A 16354-nucleotide genomic window follows, 5' to 3' on the forward strand; every position below is an offset into this window, starting at 1 on the left:
TTATTAGCTCAAATCAACATATTCATTCATAAGTTAGTTCTCATTGGTGTAAAATGATCTCTGTCAAAAATCTCACTTATCCTCCTGAGTGAAGAATAACTTGTCTGTATCTACATAGAGCAGGTAAGCTCTATGGAGGCTGCCATGTCCTTCCGCTCTATGAAAAATGACGAAGTGCCGAGAGGGACATAAAGCACTTCGAATCGCGATTTCCCCACCAGGCCTACAAGCAGAAATGACGTCATTGTGACGTCATTTCCGCCAAATGGCTTATTACAGCCGCTAATGCTAAATAGATTTTATTCCTTGGCACATATGTCTTTGTGTTCATTAGCTTTCTTTTTGTAAGTGCATCATCTTCTTCTTTTTATTATTATTCCTATGCTCCCCCTGGATATCTTCTTTTTGGCGTTATGCTCACATTTGTAAACTGTTATTTTGTTGATTTACTAATAAAGTTTAAAAAAAAAATAAAAATGCTAAATAGATTTTATCTCGTAAATGATCCCACTAATAATGCATTGATTGTTACCAAACTTCTGCCGTAGTACACATAGGCTCTTAGCTCACAAAACGAGGCATTAGAAAGTTTGTAAGTTTACCAGGAGTTTATTTACCGCTGCTAATGCTTCTATTGCTAACACAGGCTAATGCTAATGCTGCGTCAACGTCACTTCCGGTAACTCCCGGAATATGACTAATTGCATTGCTTGCACACCAAAGGAGATGTTATGTTATCTGACATGTTATCTGTCATCTGTATTCATAGTGTTGTTGTATGTGTGTTATATAATCCTTTGTACTGTGTGTCTTGATTTCTTTTTGTTTGTATGGACCTTGAGTCTGAAGCTATAGCTTCTTGAATCTTGACACATTCCGCTTGCCGTAGTTCAAGAAGTTGCAGCGCACATTTGAAAACGTGAGGCGCTAGAGAGCAAATTCATTCAACTTTGCAAAATAAAATTGCACCACTAGATGGGGGAAGAAATTACATAGTGTCCCTTTAACCATATAAGACCTATCATTCTAAATTCTAAACTATGATATGTCAAAACTGGCTGAATATCTTAAAAGTTGAAGTAGATAGTAATAGGTGTAGAATGTCTTGAGACACGTTTAAATGCATTTAGATCCGTGTTGCTCACATTAGCTAGCTGCAGTTACACTACAACTAGCTGGTTAATACGATTAATTAACTAAAACTTAACCTACTTAATTATTTAAAGACCAGTCAGCTAATGCCTCACAATGCCAAAAAATGTTCTCATTTCATCAACTTACTGGAGAAAATACTTCAGAAATAGCAAAAATGTATTAAATGTATTATTACTATATATATAGTATTTTGGTAATGTTTTAAAACCTAACAATCAAAACAACTTTACACAATGTCACCTGACGATAAAAAGTTAACAGACTTTAGTGAATTATCACATTAATTACCTCACGTTAGCCTCCGTTAGCAAGCTTTCAGTTAGGTCCCTAAAAACATTACATTTTTAACATCAACATTGACATTTCATGCAAACCAAATCTAAAAATAACAATGCCTAAGAGTATACATCTGATGGCTAATGCTTAAAAATGTAAAAAAAAAAAAAAACGTTTAAAATGTTGTTATTTCATTAACTTACCAGTAATTGTTCTTGACGAGCAATTGAGATCAACGGAGCTCCATCCCCATGAATCGGTGCCCCTGATTGCATCTCAAACATTTGTGGCATTTGAATGCAATTTACTCTACCTCTGCCCATTTAATCGGCTAAAAATATGTGAACTGTGAAAATGAGCTAATTGATACAAACAAAAAGTCCTTTATCTCCAAGAGAAAAAAAGCCTTTAAACAGCCCTTAAATCACAGAGCAAATAAATAAATCACAGCTTGTTCTTGTGTTATAGCTGCTTAAATCTAGACTGTCACACTATATTTCAAACACTGGTTGGTCAAAAATCTAACAATAGCTATATTGAACACACACGTCTGCAAAAACACCATCACTCCAGAAACGTTACATATTTCATGGCGGTATCCAAATAACAATAAAACATTTTTAAAAACGCTAATGTTAAATGCTTCACTCATACCTGCCAATACTGGGCTATGAAAACACATTCAGAGGGAACTACGACATAACCAAACAGGTCCTTACTGGGTCTTGAAATCTTTTTTTTTTGTGGATCTTGAAATCTTAATTCATGACTTGTACAATTAAGCCCCGTTTCCACTATGCAGTCCGGTAAGGGTCAGTTCAGAACGGTTCGGTTATTTCAGTGTTTCCACTACCACGAAAGCGTACCGATCCCATGGTACCCGTTACCATTTTTGTAACCCTTCTGCTTGGAGTACCTAGCACACAGGACCGGTTCCCTTGGGGAGGATAAACAAGTTCATTTCGGCACGCACTCCGCCCACCCCTGAGGGTCCCCTTTGTACAGTGGGAACGCAAAGCTGAGCCCAAAGCGACCCGACCCGAACCATACTGACAGTGGAAACTAGGCTTTAGAGAAAGACTAAACAAGTTTGGCCTATTTGGAAGGGATACCAGGAGGAAGCTCCTTCTCTCTAAAAAGAACATGGCAGCACAGCTTAGGTTTGCAAAATTGCATCTGAACAAGCCAAAAGACTTCTGGAACAAACAAACACAGCATATCAGTAAAAACTGTCAAGAGGTGGAGAGATGATAAGGGTTTGCTCTGAGCACCTTGCATGAAGTCAACCCTAAACTTCTTTGTATACCAAAGTATTCTCCAGTCAAATATGAGGCCAATTGTCTGACAGCTGAAATATGCAAGAAGATTTCTTTGGTTTAGCATTCCATCATTTTTCCCTTTTAATTGAGTGATTCCATCATTTTTTCAACCATCCATCCATACCTGTTTAATCCAGTTGAGGGTCAGGGGGGGCTGGGACCTATCTTAGCTGCTAAGGAGCGAAAGGCAGGGATTGCCAGTCCATCCCATCACAGGGACCCACAGAGGCAAACCAGAAAACCAACCACACATGCTCACATTAACTCCTAGGGTCAATTTAGAATCACCAATTAACCTGACATGCATGCTTTCGGACAGTGAGGCTGCGGCTACACGAAAACGTTTTTCACTGTAAACGATACTTTTTCTTATCGTTTCGCTGTCGCGGCCACACGGAGCCGGTGTTCCCACTACCCCAAAACGATAGTTTTTGAGAACGGGTTCCAGAGTGGGAAAGTTTGAAAACGGCCTTGTTTCGTTTCCATTGTTACAGCTAAAACGTTTTTGCGTCAGTCAAACGTTGACGCTGTGAGCCAATTTTAACACTTCTCTATTGTCTCACAGCGTGGCGTGACAGCGTGGCGTGACACAGTGGCGTGTGTACTGCATCGTTTCATCGTTTTCATCCGTTTTCGTCTGGACCTGAGTCTTTACAGCAGCGCGTTGCCGTGTGGTCGCAAGAATTTTCGTACCCGTTTTCAAAAAAAACCTTGTTTCGTTTTCGTGTAGCCGTAGCCTGAGAGGAAGCCAGAGTACCTGGAGAGAACCCACACATACACAGGATAATTAGTGTCTCTTAACTGACCCTAGGAATGAGTGTGAGCATGCATGGATGTGTAACTCGTTCGTCTCTGTGTGGCCCTGTAATGGATTGGCAACCTATCCAGAGTGTACTCTGCCTCTCACCCAATCGCAGTCGGGATAGGCTCCACCCCCCTAGGAAACCTGTATTGGATTAAGCATTAAAAAATGGATGGATGGATAGTTTAAAATTCAGCCATTGCCTATTCTCCAAAGGATATCATATTTGTACAAAAGCATGGAGCAAGTGAGTAATACTTGAAACCTAATTTTGGGGTTAAAATTAGGGAGTCTAGCTTCTAAAATGATAATGATTTGAACGAAAAAAATAATTTGCATCGTATTGAATGAAAGAAGTTGAGGCTTTTTGAATGGGAGTCTATAGAAGCAAAACATGTCTTGGTGCCATCAGTGACGTTGCACGTTAAATTACCTTGGCATTTGCTTCATTTGGAACATTGGATTATTTACATGCTTCTTTTGTATAGTTTATAGCCTAAATTGCTAGGCAATATATCAAATTGAAGTCTTAAAATTTTTGAAAGTTTTTAAATCAACCATACATTCAATGACCAAAATCCCATGACTTATTTGCTCGTTGACTTCAGAAGTCTTTAGAAACAATGTTTATCAGTGACAGAGATGTAAATACACTGTGGTGTAAGACCATTTTTAAAAAGGGTGCAGATACTATTTTTGGCTAATCAGGTTTTAAGTATTACTCACCAGTCCAATCTATTGCAGTGGCTTCTAAACTAGAGGCTTCAAAATAACAGTTCATAAACAAAATTTTGACATTGATGCCTACATCTGCTTCTTGTACAACACCTGGCAAAAATGATGAAATCCCCACATTTTGGAGATCAGATGTTCATTTAGCAAATTTTGGTTTTGAGAAGACCTAAAATTGAATGAATTGTTGTGTTTTTAAGTCGAGGATATAATATGTAAAATCTTGTATTACTATTATTATTGCCCCCTCTCCGCCCTGAACTCTCCTTCAAACGCTCCTGCTCGACTTTGTTGACAGTCCCTAACTCTCCCTGTGAGACGTTTAGGGAGCCGGTCAGAGAGCACACACCGTCGACCACTCTGCTGCGAAAGGAAAAGTTTGTGAAGATGCATTGAAAAAGAGCAACTAAAATAGCTCTGTCTTCTGTCCTCTTCCAATTATGAGGAGCAACAGACAGCCGTTTCGGTAAGGTTGGCAGTAAAAGACTGTTACTCGAACCGCTTTAGTTTCGATGTTTGCGTGGCAGCTGCGTGCTCTGTGAAAATGTGATACTGTTTGAGAAAAGGCTAAAAGTCTCGTGTATTTTTTTTTTTAAAGATTTTGTGTTAAACTAATTGAAAGTACATATTCATCATTCCCGACTGTAGTAACTAACAAATAAGGGGTGCTGTCATGTGTCTGCAGTGTGGGGAAGGAATAGTTCAAATGCACCACAGTTTTCATCACTACTGAAAAAATATTAACAAGCAGTTGCAAATGAAAAGTAGTTTGTCTGTTGTAGAACGTCAACTAATGCGTCTTTTTTTTCCCTTTGTAGGTCCAGACAACACTTCAGAAATGATTAACTTTGAAGAAAAGCAGGATTTCCACTCTCCTATTTAGAGCCAAACACAGTTAATCTATTTTCATATTTTTCTGTCTGCGTTTATTGGTGTTCATTACATCACCAGCACGCTCCAGCAGCTCAGCACAATGTCCTTCTTAATGAAAAAGAAGAAGTTCAAATTTCAAGTGCATTTCACATTGGAGGAGCTTACAGCAGTGCCTTTTGTCAATGGAGTGCTTTTCTGCAAAATCCGGCTGATTGACGGTGGGGACTTTGCAACCTTATCATCCAGGTATGTAGAACAACTTCCTTATTGTTACCCACCGAAACTCCTATCGCAAGCAGTGTGTTGAGACTGACGTTTCCTCCACTGATATGAAATGTAACCTCACTGCATTTAAACAGCTGACATTTGACTGTTTGAGTGTGCAGGATAGTGACAGCTGTATAACTAGTATGTTTAACAGTTCAACCTTTGGCACACCACTTGTTATTTCACCCTCACAAAGAGTTGCCTTTGTGTAGTTTCTCTAGCTCCACCATGCCCTTCATTCACAGTGGGATTTACCCAGTATTAACACACCCTCTGGCTGTTCATCTTCTGCATGCTCTGTGGGAATATGAGGAGGGTAAGGTGGTTTGCTGAAGGGCCTCCTGGTAAAGTTGTTGACAAAGTCAAGATATTTGTTTGGTTGCCAACATAACTAGCACAAGCAGTGTTAAATAATTAACTTGAGCCTCCACTGAATTACAAGTTGGTTGACACACATGCATAGTTCCAGCAGTAACTAGAGCTTATAAAATAAGACCAAAGAAAGATGGTCAGAAGTCACAGTATATCTGTAGCTAGTCCTTCCAAATATATCCTTAATTCATACTAGATTTTAAGAAACTTTATCTCTGTAAATTTGATTGATAATTTTCAGAGGCTGCTAATTAACCATTACAAAGGAAGAGTGCTCAACAAGATGAGCTAATCTTGAAGAAACAGTTACAAAATAATACACTGAGAGATTTGGAAATGGTTCAGTTTTGTAAAGTTGAGCTGAACAGAACAACGATCAGAGCAAATGTGTAAAGTCTCCAAGAGGTAGGTAAGATTAAAGGGGGCAGTGGCATAAACCTGTCCTCCATCAATTCTGAATGCCAAGTGGAAAAAAGAGAGACAAAAACAGCACATACATTAGCTGCTTTACTATCCAGTGGCATAGCAGTCCTGAGCAGTCTCTGGAGGGCAACACCCAATAAAAACATCAATTATATGACATAGTTTTGTCATCCTCATGTTAACAAATAAAGGGAACCTCATGATCTGATATTAGTATCGTAACTGTCATTGAGGTAAACGTTGGTTAGGTTTTCTGTAACAGACTTCCCAAGTTGGAGTTTCACTTCAACACCCCGTAATGCCCTGCCCTAATGTAAAGTCACTGGAACTGTTTGTCTGATTAAGCAAGGATCTTGGTTTCAGTCACGTGGTTGTAAGGGGGCGCGGTTTTCAGATGGTTGTCAGGAAGTAAATATGGCGACTACGTCAATGGAGGAAACCGTTCCAGGGAGTCCGTATTGTAGAGATTTAGAGCCAGTTTCTAGAATACGATACAAACAATTAGTTAGTAAATATGTTGGGCGGGACCCGTACCTCATGAAGATGAGTGAATTTTCTGGAGAATATAAGGATTTGCCGACCATCGAGGCTGTGGACATAACCAACTATCTGGTCCTTCAAACATCACACTACACAAAACAACAAATGAAGGCCTACAAAAGTATGGAGGCGTACAATTTTTTTGTAAGCGGATGGGTCCACAACCTTGGTACTAAACGGCTCCACGACGGATATTGTTTGGTCTTCGCCAGGGTGAGTTATATTGTTGTTATATTATTTTATGTGTTAAGATGCAAGCAGTAACCCGGCTATACATGTAATGTAACCATAGCAACGCATCTTAACGACGACGTTAGCCTGACAGTCGTTTATGTTTCAAGGTAAACCACTCTCAGAGAGTAAACGAAACCCCGCTGAAGACTTGGATAATTGCGAAGGAGGATGGGGATGTCATTGCAGCTCATTGTAATTGCATGGCAGGGTTAGTAATTTATGTAGGCTAGGATGTTTACGACAAGACCATATTAGACTACCGGAAACTTAATAATCATTACTAAGTAAATGAGTATTTAACAACACCCCAATGCTATATAAACACAGCCACAAAAACAAAGTTAGCAGTTAGCTAACATACCTCTGATGAAGTGGTCGCTGCAGACACGAGAGTAAACAGACTCTGCTCCTCCCGACTGCAGACGTAGGTTTGAAATCCAATTTTTACGGCTTTGTTCTGTTAGCTTTTTACATTTCTCACCTTTGTGTACCTTTGGTATTCTAAAAAAACTTTTTTCTTTTTCACGGGTAGAACGGTTGGAGCAGCCGTAAACGGCATAAAACACGGGCATCTTGATTTTTTTTTTTTTTACACAGCAGTTCTATGGGCAGACTTCACTTCCTGACATCCATCTGAATTTCGCGCGTTCGTGATGCAGCACTGTTACGTCACGAGAAACCAAGCTATTGTTCCATTTTTTTTGTGAAATTTTTCAAAATACTTTAAAGTTTTCCTTTACTTGGAAAAGTAAAACTGAACTTATATTGATATAACTAAGTGTGAAAATGTAACTGTAACTATTGTAGCATTTACTTTATCAGAGAAAGCTTAAGTCACATACCCTCAGAATGCACAGTACATTTTACTGGCTCATCTTTAGACTAGTTTGTGGCTCAGTGTGAGTATCGTGTGGGATAGTGATAGGTTACGTTTATGTTGTAAGCAAAACCGTTTACACTTTTTTCTTTCATACTACAATGCACCATATTGTTAGAAATCAGTTATCCTGTTGATCCTAAACATAAGTGTGTAAGAAGTAGGGTTGCCGACCGCCCCTCAAGGGACGTTTGGCAAACCTAGTGAGAAGGAATTAAGTCAGGGGCAGTTGTTATAATTTTTTGTTATGACAGTTTATCGATCCACCCAGTTCCTCAAACAAGGGCTCAGGATGCACAGCTGTTTCATCTCTAATAGATCAGGAATGTTATTTATGCTCAGCCCTATCCACACAAACCTTTGTGCTTTGAACAGACTCATGATAACTGTTTGCTTCAGCTTCCAGTCTTCATGTTAAGCTATTATACACATACATTTTATAAGTATCTTATTTTACACAGTCTATGCCTATAACTTTGTAGTGGTTTTGTTTGGCATTTGAATTGAGGAGAACTCTGAAGCCGCTCAGAAGTGGTTGTGGTATTGGTCTTGAAAAGGGAAGTGTTGTCACGGCTAAAGCCTAACTGACTCACAAATAGGACCCAAGAGCAGACGCTGACACTGGGGGATTTGAGTAAAAGACGAGGTTTATTTAAAGATAGGTGAGTGGATCCAGAGGAACAGGTGGCTCTGAGAGGAGAGGGAGATGGTTAGTGAGAATCGGAGAGAGTAATTTATCCAGGTGAAGATGTGGGTCTTTCATTAATGAGTCCAGGTAGAGTTCCAGAGTAGAGGGGAGGATGCTGGCTGGGGTATAGAACAAACTGAGTCAACGGTGGGGCGAGCAGGTAGGTAGAGAGCAGGCAGGTGTCTTGGAATCCACAGGAGAATGCGAAGCTAGGAAATCCAGGGCGAGACGAGCAATAGGGCTAATAGGGCTGAAACCCGATTCCTTTTTGTAATCGAGTTACTCGATTACAAAAAAAATTCTCAAGGCAATGCCTTGAAGCTTAGTTAAATTCCTATGACGCACATTATGCTAATTGCTCAGCTCAGGGATCATTATTCCACACGGGCCGTTTTTGAGGAAGCACACCACTAGAGCGTGTTACACATAGACATATAAAGAAAGATCTTTATGTCTGTGTTGTTTTACATAGACATAATATACATAGATGCCTCATAGACTGACGCTGCCCATTGGAGCTGACATATCAGCGCGGCCGCCATCTTGGATGGGTCCCCAATGCCCCCCATTGCATTTATTTCAACTGAGGAAGGTGTATATGCCCAACTGCAATAATCATAACTCTGATTTTTACACAGTTTGGTTTGTTACAAATGGCAGAGATTTAGTTATGATAGAGGACGCTGTCACACATAAAAATATGTGCTTTCATGCTGAAAGACTTTGTATTATGCCCTTTAACAAAGCTGTTGTGTACATATGAGGGAGAGCACGATGGTGTGGTGGTTGGCGCCTTTCTGTGTGGAGTTTGTGTTCTCCCTGTGTATGCGAGGGTTTTCTCTGGGCACTCCCACCATCCAAAAACATGCATTTTAGGTTGATTGGTGATTCTAAATTGTCACTAGGAGCGAGTGTGCATGGTTCTTTTTTCTGGTTTGTCTCTGAGTGGCCCTGTGATGGACTAACGACCTGTCTTCTCGTCCAATGACAGCTGGGAAAGGCTCCAGTCTGAGTTTGTCAAGAGGGTGATTCTAACCTGAACACATGAAAAACACTCATATATATAACCTGAGATGAGCTGTGCTGATTTTATACAGTGCTCCATAGTTCCACACGGACACAAGACAAAGCTTTATCAGGCTTTGAGCCTTGCAAATTAAAGGCAAAATAAAAAACTACGGGCAACATAAAAATAGAGCCTCCCGTTTTTTTTAAATTTTCCAGTGCTTTCAATACCATTCAACCTGTTCTGTTGAGTGAGAAGCTGCTCGGGATCGATGTCAGCGTGTCCACTGTCTCAGACCTCAGGTTGTTCGGCTGGGGAATACCCTGTCTGATGTGGTGGTTAGTAACATAGGAGCACCACAGGGGACTGTACTGTCTTAGTTCCTATTCACTCCTCTGACTTTCAGATGTTGCAGTTTGCAGAAGTTCTTTGATGACTCTGCAGTGGTAAGGTGAATCAGAAAGGAACAGGAGTCAGAGTGCAGGCAACTGGTGGGTAGCTTTGTGGGGTGGTCCTGCAGGAATCATCTGTTTTCCTAAATGTCACCAAAACCAAGTAGATGGTGCTAGACACAAGGAGAGACAAATCTCGGACTAAGCCCATTAACATCATGGGTGAGGTGGTCGAACTTGTGAAGACCTAAAAGTACCTAGGTGTGCACCTGAACAACAAACTGGACTTGAGAACCAATATGGATGCCATTTACATGAAGTAGATGAGCAGAGTGCCATCTACTGTGCTGTGGTCTGCTGGATGAGCAGCATTACTGCCAGAGATGCCAACAGGATCAACAAACTGATCCAGAAAGCTGGCAAAATAACCGAACAGAAACTGGAGACATTTGAGTCAGTGAGGGATAGGATATCTCTGACCAAACTGCTCTCCATCATGGACAACCCTTTACATTCCCTCCATGAAACACTGCAGAGACAGCAAAGCTATTTTTCCAATAGACCGATCCTGCTCCGCTGTCACAATGAACATTGATGATTAAGAAAAACTTTCCTGCCTTTCACCATCTCCCTATACAACAGCTCATCTCTGCTTTGTTATTTTTTTAATTTAGCTTATTTATCCTTGCACTGTGACCACCTTGTTCCCTGTTGCTGTGACAAAACAATTTATCTTGCAGGATAAATAAAGTTTCTATCTATCTATCTATCTATCTATCTATCTATCTATCTATCTATCTATCTATCTATCTATCTATACGCTGTATATTCTCTGTACGTATTGGCTAAGGCTTTTCAATTCCCATTTATTTGTGTACGTATAATCATTTTTTTTAATAAGCAAGCATTGTCCTTTGAAATTAAGTAGCATGTATTGGTTACATTAAGTCAGGAGAACTAAGAAAAGTTGCCTTGAGCCAGACCAGCTATGTAAAGTATTGCCTCATGGGATGAGAAAACACTGCTTGTAGCAACCTGCAACACCATGATGTGTTTGTGAAGGCAGGCAGGTTGGGCTGAAAGGGAAGAAGCTGCAGAACCAGTCTGCCTTTTTTGGACAACTTCCTCCAGGCATGTCGTGAAGCTGTAGACTTAACTCATCTGAAGGTCACTCTTCAATTCAATCAATTCAGCTTATTCATATAGCACCAAATCACAACAAATGTCATCAGTAGTTCAACGATACAGTCCAACTAAAACCAATTAGAGTGCAAATTATTGTAATCATAATCCAATCAAATCCAATTAATTAAATAAAAAAATTGTCCAATTCATACATACAGAGCCAATTCAAAATCAGGTGAAGAAAGTACTTATAGTACAAATAAAGTTACTGTAGTTAAAAACAAATGCCTAAACATACTGACTGAAGTACTTAGTAAGTACATTGCTTGAAAGCAAGTAGAAAAGTTTTAGTAAGGAGGTGTCATTGTTGCTCCCACAATGTTACAGCAATGGTAAATTGAACTAAAATGTTTTGAAGAAAGATGCCAAAGACAACAGGGAAGACGGGAAAGTCTTAAAAGTATTAACCTGAAGACTGAACTTTTGGAGTATTTGTTTGAGGTTCGTGAAGGTTGTCGGTGAGCTAATCCAGTGACAATGTTTTTGTCAACCTATTGAGGGTCTTGTAGCCTGTGCTGTGCTTGAATTTTTGGTAGCTTGTGTGTGTGTGGCTTTTTGGAAAGCTGTTATGTAGCACAAGCTTGTAGCTCTCTGGAATCGGTTTGTTACCGGTGAGCTTGTGTTCAATGCTAGTAGATGATGTCCCCCAGATGAGCAAGAATGTGGTAACTTCGTGCTACAGCTGTGCGTGGATATGTCCACTGTATGCATGTTCAACAGCTTTCAAAGATCCCTATATGATAATGAGATGAATGTATGGTGTTTTTGTGACACGTGACTTTTAGTGTGGGGAAGTCTTGTGGATGTTACGAGCTGGTGATGGGAGTAACTTTTGTGTGGTAGTGAACTGCACTAGCTGTGACTATTTTGTGTGGGTCTGTCCTTCCACTTGTGGTTGTTCACGTTAGCGTTTGTTTAGCTGCACTGAATTCTGGCAGGAGAAAAAAAACAAACGGATCTATTAACAAAGATATGAGTTCAGGGATGAAACCAATGAATGTTACTGAGTTCTTGGTGGGAAGGACGATCCAGAGAGCAGTGTTCAGAGATGAGTTGGTGAGTAGGCAGAAAGCAAGGTTTTCCGGGAAGGGTTTAATGTCCACGTTCCGAGATCTCGGTAACTATTTCTAAGTAGATCTCTGAGTTGGCGAGTGCAGGTGTGGCTTTATTGACAGTAGGTATTTACAGATGCTGGCAGCAAGGGTTTCAAGGTTCACAGCAAAAAAGAGATTCTTAAGAAAGACGAGAAACTTGGTTAGCTCGAGACAAGGCTTGAGTTACAGGAAACTTAAAAGACTTAGATGACCGGTTGGACCACAGAATGAGTTACAATTATCTGGCACTGAATGGAGATGAGTAGATATGCTGCCAGGCCGATGAGCTTGATGAAAGACAGCTGTGCTGGGAGAACCTGCAGGAGCAGAGCAGAGCAGCAGCTACGCCCACACCCACACTGCACCGACATGCACACTCAGCACTCAACAGGGAGAGACCATACAAACACATACATGAGAAAAAGGTAAAAAGACCTGAATCTGGAGACTCATGACAGCATGGTGGTGTATTTTCTCCTCACAGCAATCCCAACTGAGGACTTTCTTGGTGGAGTTTGCATGCGTGGGTTCTCTCTTGGTACTCTGGCTTCCTCCCACCGTGCAAAAACATGCATGTTAGGTTAATTGATTATTCTAAACTGACTTTTAGCACGTGTGTGGAATGTTTGTGCACCCATAATTTTTGTGTATCCATGAACCATCGAAATGTGGTGACTCAAATGTTAAACATTAAGCACGCCCAGATAAGCAGTTGGAGGCACCAATTTTTCATTCTGCTTTAATGAAACCACTTAAACAAAGAAAATAATTTAGAGATAGTAATATATTTATGTAAGTTTATATCAAGGTTGATGTAAAGGATTATCAGCATTATTCAAAGTAATTGGGATTTTCTCAAAAAAGTAGTATTCAGGCAGTTATGGAATTATTACATGATCATATGCATGAACATGTAAATTGTTTTCCAAATAGTTTTAAGGTTCAAATTGCTAGATACAAGTTTTCTTTCTTACAGTACATTGGACATTTCCTAAATTATGGTTATGTATGTCTGTATGTGTGTATTGGTGCATTAGTTTTGCTCCAGGCTTGAAAAGAAAAGTTTCAGTATTCTCAGCAGCTTAATAAACAGGCTTGCATGCTAATTAAAATATATTTACAACTTTTGAGAATTTTAAGTTGGGTATAGGTATTCACCAGAGACAGAATATGTTTATTGTTTATTCTTGCAGATAATGGTCAATAAGGGTTATCTGAACAGATTTCAATGTTGTTTGCTCTACCTGCATTTTGATATCATGTTCCACCGAACAAGTATAGGGGTCTATCTGTTCTCAGCAAAGTAGCTCAAAACATGTGTTATGTAAATGAGATAAGGGACGATTCTCATATCATGAAATGTAAGGTTTCCTTTGACATGAGCTAGGTAATGACGGGTAACATCTTAGCTTACCAATTAAAATTAAGCCCAGCCCGCTGACAGTCTGTTTGTGACTTATGTGTGAAGAACTTAGTGAGTTCCATAGACAACATGGGTATTAGTGTCCTGATAACACTTCAGTAGTTTAAGTTTGGAAAGCCTTTTACTTCTTACTCATCAGCTTATTAAGAACGTTGCATCAACACTGATGTGAGCAGCTTGTTTAGTAGAGCAGCAGGAGCATCTTCAGTGCGGGATGGAATCAAGTACAGTGTTGTGCTGTTTGGATCTTGTAGATCTTGCAGAAGCAAAGCTCAACAGAAAATCACTGTAATGAAATGTAGGACAATCAATTTATACTCTATAGGGTTTTTTGCTTAGAGTCCAATGCGAAAATTTAAATGAAACATCGGAAAGTAATCATCACTATATTTCTAACGTGGTCTCTTTCTTTTCGGGCTTCTATTTCTGCTGCTAAAATTGCTCATTTCCTTTGCTGCTGGCTGATGAAAGAATAGTATTTGTCAGTTTATCAATCTACATAAATTATATGTAAAAGAGGTAGTGAAAATAACAGCATTCTTATCTGAATCAGATGCTACAGTAGTTGCACACAATCATTATTTACACTGTACAGTACTTATTGGAGCAAAGTCTTAAATTTAAGGTGAACTTTGGGTTTTTATTGTTTGAATTTTAATACTATGTTGCATTTCTGCCAATTTATATAATCTACAGTTAAGATTCTATATTTAGTGTGAATCTACTGTGCAATTTTATTGTTTTTTTTTTTGTTTTTTTTGTCATTAGCTCACATGCATCTCCCTCCATCATTACTGCTGACACTTAACAAATGTCAAAGTGGAGTACCACAGTTGTCCAGTTATGTTATGGATTGTGTAACAGACCTTGCTAAGAGTGATTGTGGATTATGTTGGACTTTGTAGATGTTTATTTTGAACCTGTCAAATATCCTGTCATAAGAGGGACCATTTTGTGTTGAATGCCACATGTATTTATGTACAGAGAAAAAAAATATATTAGTGCTGGGCGGTATACCGGTTCACACCGAATACCGGTTTATAATTTCATTATGATATGAATTTTTAATATACCGCCATACTGGTGTATTTGATTACACAACGGGGGAACGCTGCGTCGCGCGACATTGTTTGAGACGGGACCCTTTTCAGTGTTGCGCTTCTAAACACGCATGTTTATTTCTGTCTATTTTTAACGCTATTTAAAAAATACTCGTATTCGTTAAGCTGCATCTCCTTTCCTTGCTCTCCCTCTGTCTCTGTCAGTCATGCGTCTCTCTCGCATAGCCTACTCACACACACACACAGCCCCTCCCCTCCGTGCACACCACGTGTGTCTCCACCAGCCTGAACCGGAGGTATCAGTCTGAAACAGAGCTGAACAGTCCGACAAGTGTAATTAGCTATGTTATTAATTTGTTTACAATGAAGATGTGAATATTGATACAATAAAGTTCTGTGTGACCAATTATTAACAAAGGAATTATTTTGAAGAATTTTTATTTTTATTTTTAATTCTGCTCTCAATCTGTAGAAAATGCTGTGAACACCTAATTATGCATGAAAAAAAAATACCGTGATATACCGTGATACCGTGAAAAAATACCGTGATATGTATTTTTGTTCATACCGCCCAGCACTAAAATATATTGTTAAACCCCTGCTTTGCACTCTGTTCCCATTCCTGTTCTGTTCTACATTTTTGCATGCACACAATCAAAGGCTACTTCTAAAGGCCACTTTATATTCAGAAATTTTGTTTCAGTAGTTTTAATTATACCAGTCATCCACTGCATCTCTGTATATAATATCATTCATAAATCTCTTGTAGCATAGACACCTTTCAATAGGTTTTCATTGTGTTGCATCAGTGGTGTGATATTTTCTTAGTGTGGCCTTCACATGTCCACACTGTGGAACCTTTCACCAAATTAACAATCTTGAACTATTTGTACATTTGTTGGCTGTTTTCACCTCCAAGCTTTGGCTGATATTTTTCATTATTATATCTTATATATAAATATATATGTTAGGGCTGGGAAACGATTAAAATTTTTAATCTAATTAATCACATGATTTCCCTGATTAATCACGATTAATCGCATTTGTACGCAAAATCCAAAAATGAATTCAAAAGTAATGTATAGCTTTTAGTATTTAGTTTTATTTTAAATGTACTGCCATATGAATGAAAGTGCCATAACATTTGTTGTGCAAACACACTTTTAACATCAGCATTTTTATGTAGAAGCCTCGCTCCACTGTCTGTTTCCTTGAATGACTTGCTGGTATCAGTTGTGTGTTTTGCCTCTTTAAGTGATATTTTAGACTGGAACTACTACGGTGATAAGACAATTCAACTTTGCAGAGTTTACAGATGACTTTGGTTCTGTCAACTCCGCCGTCTGGAAGAACTTTAAAAGGAAAATCGCCGAATAAAAGTTCCGTACCCTTCTCCATGTTTGGTGGATCCGCCAATTACTTTCTTTTCCGGTACGCAGCAGACAGCAACAGACTTTTACTAAATAAAAGCCTGTGAGCAACAGACTTTAAGAATAATAAAATAAATGATAAAACGGGTGGTCCGTGGCGTAGTGGGTTGAGCAGGCGCCCCATGTCCGAGAGGCTATAGTCCTCGCTGCAGCTGGCTCCGGTTCGAGTCCCTTATCAGACGGCCCTGTGCTGCGTGTCATTCCC

The 16354-nt window shown here is 39.4% G+C and overlaps 1 protein-coding gene across 1 annotated transcript in view; it reads left to right on the forward strand.

Moving 5' to 3' along the window:
• The first annotated feature begins 5183 nt into the window (after positions 1-5183).
• The window catches only part of eeig1b (estrogen-induced osteoclastogenesis regulator 1b), a 45074-nt gene continuing 33903 nt past the window's right edge, over positions 5184-16354 (forward strand). The window contains exon 1 of the mRNA XM_075455914.1: positions 5184-5403. Within this exon, the coding sequence (XP_075312029.1) occupies positions 5258-5403 (146 nt within the window). The 5' untranslated portion in view covers positions 5184-5257. The remainder of the gene's footprint in view (positions 5404-16354) is intronic.

This window comes from Odontesthes bonariensis, chromosome 22 (assembly GCF_027942865.1).
Source record: "Odontesthes bonariensis isolate fOdoBon6 chromosome 22, fOdoBon6.hap1, whole genome shotgun sequence".
Taxonomy (NCBI): Eukaryota; Metazoa; Chordata; class Actinopteri; order Atheriniformes; family Atherinopsidae; genus Odontesthes; species Odontesthes bonariensis.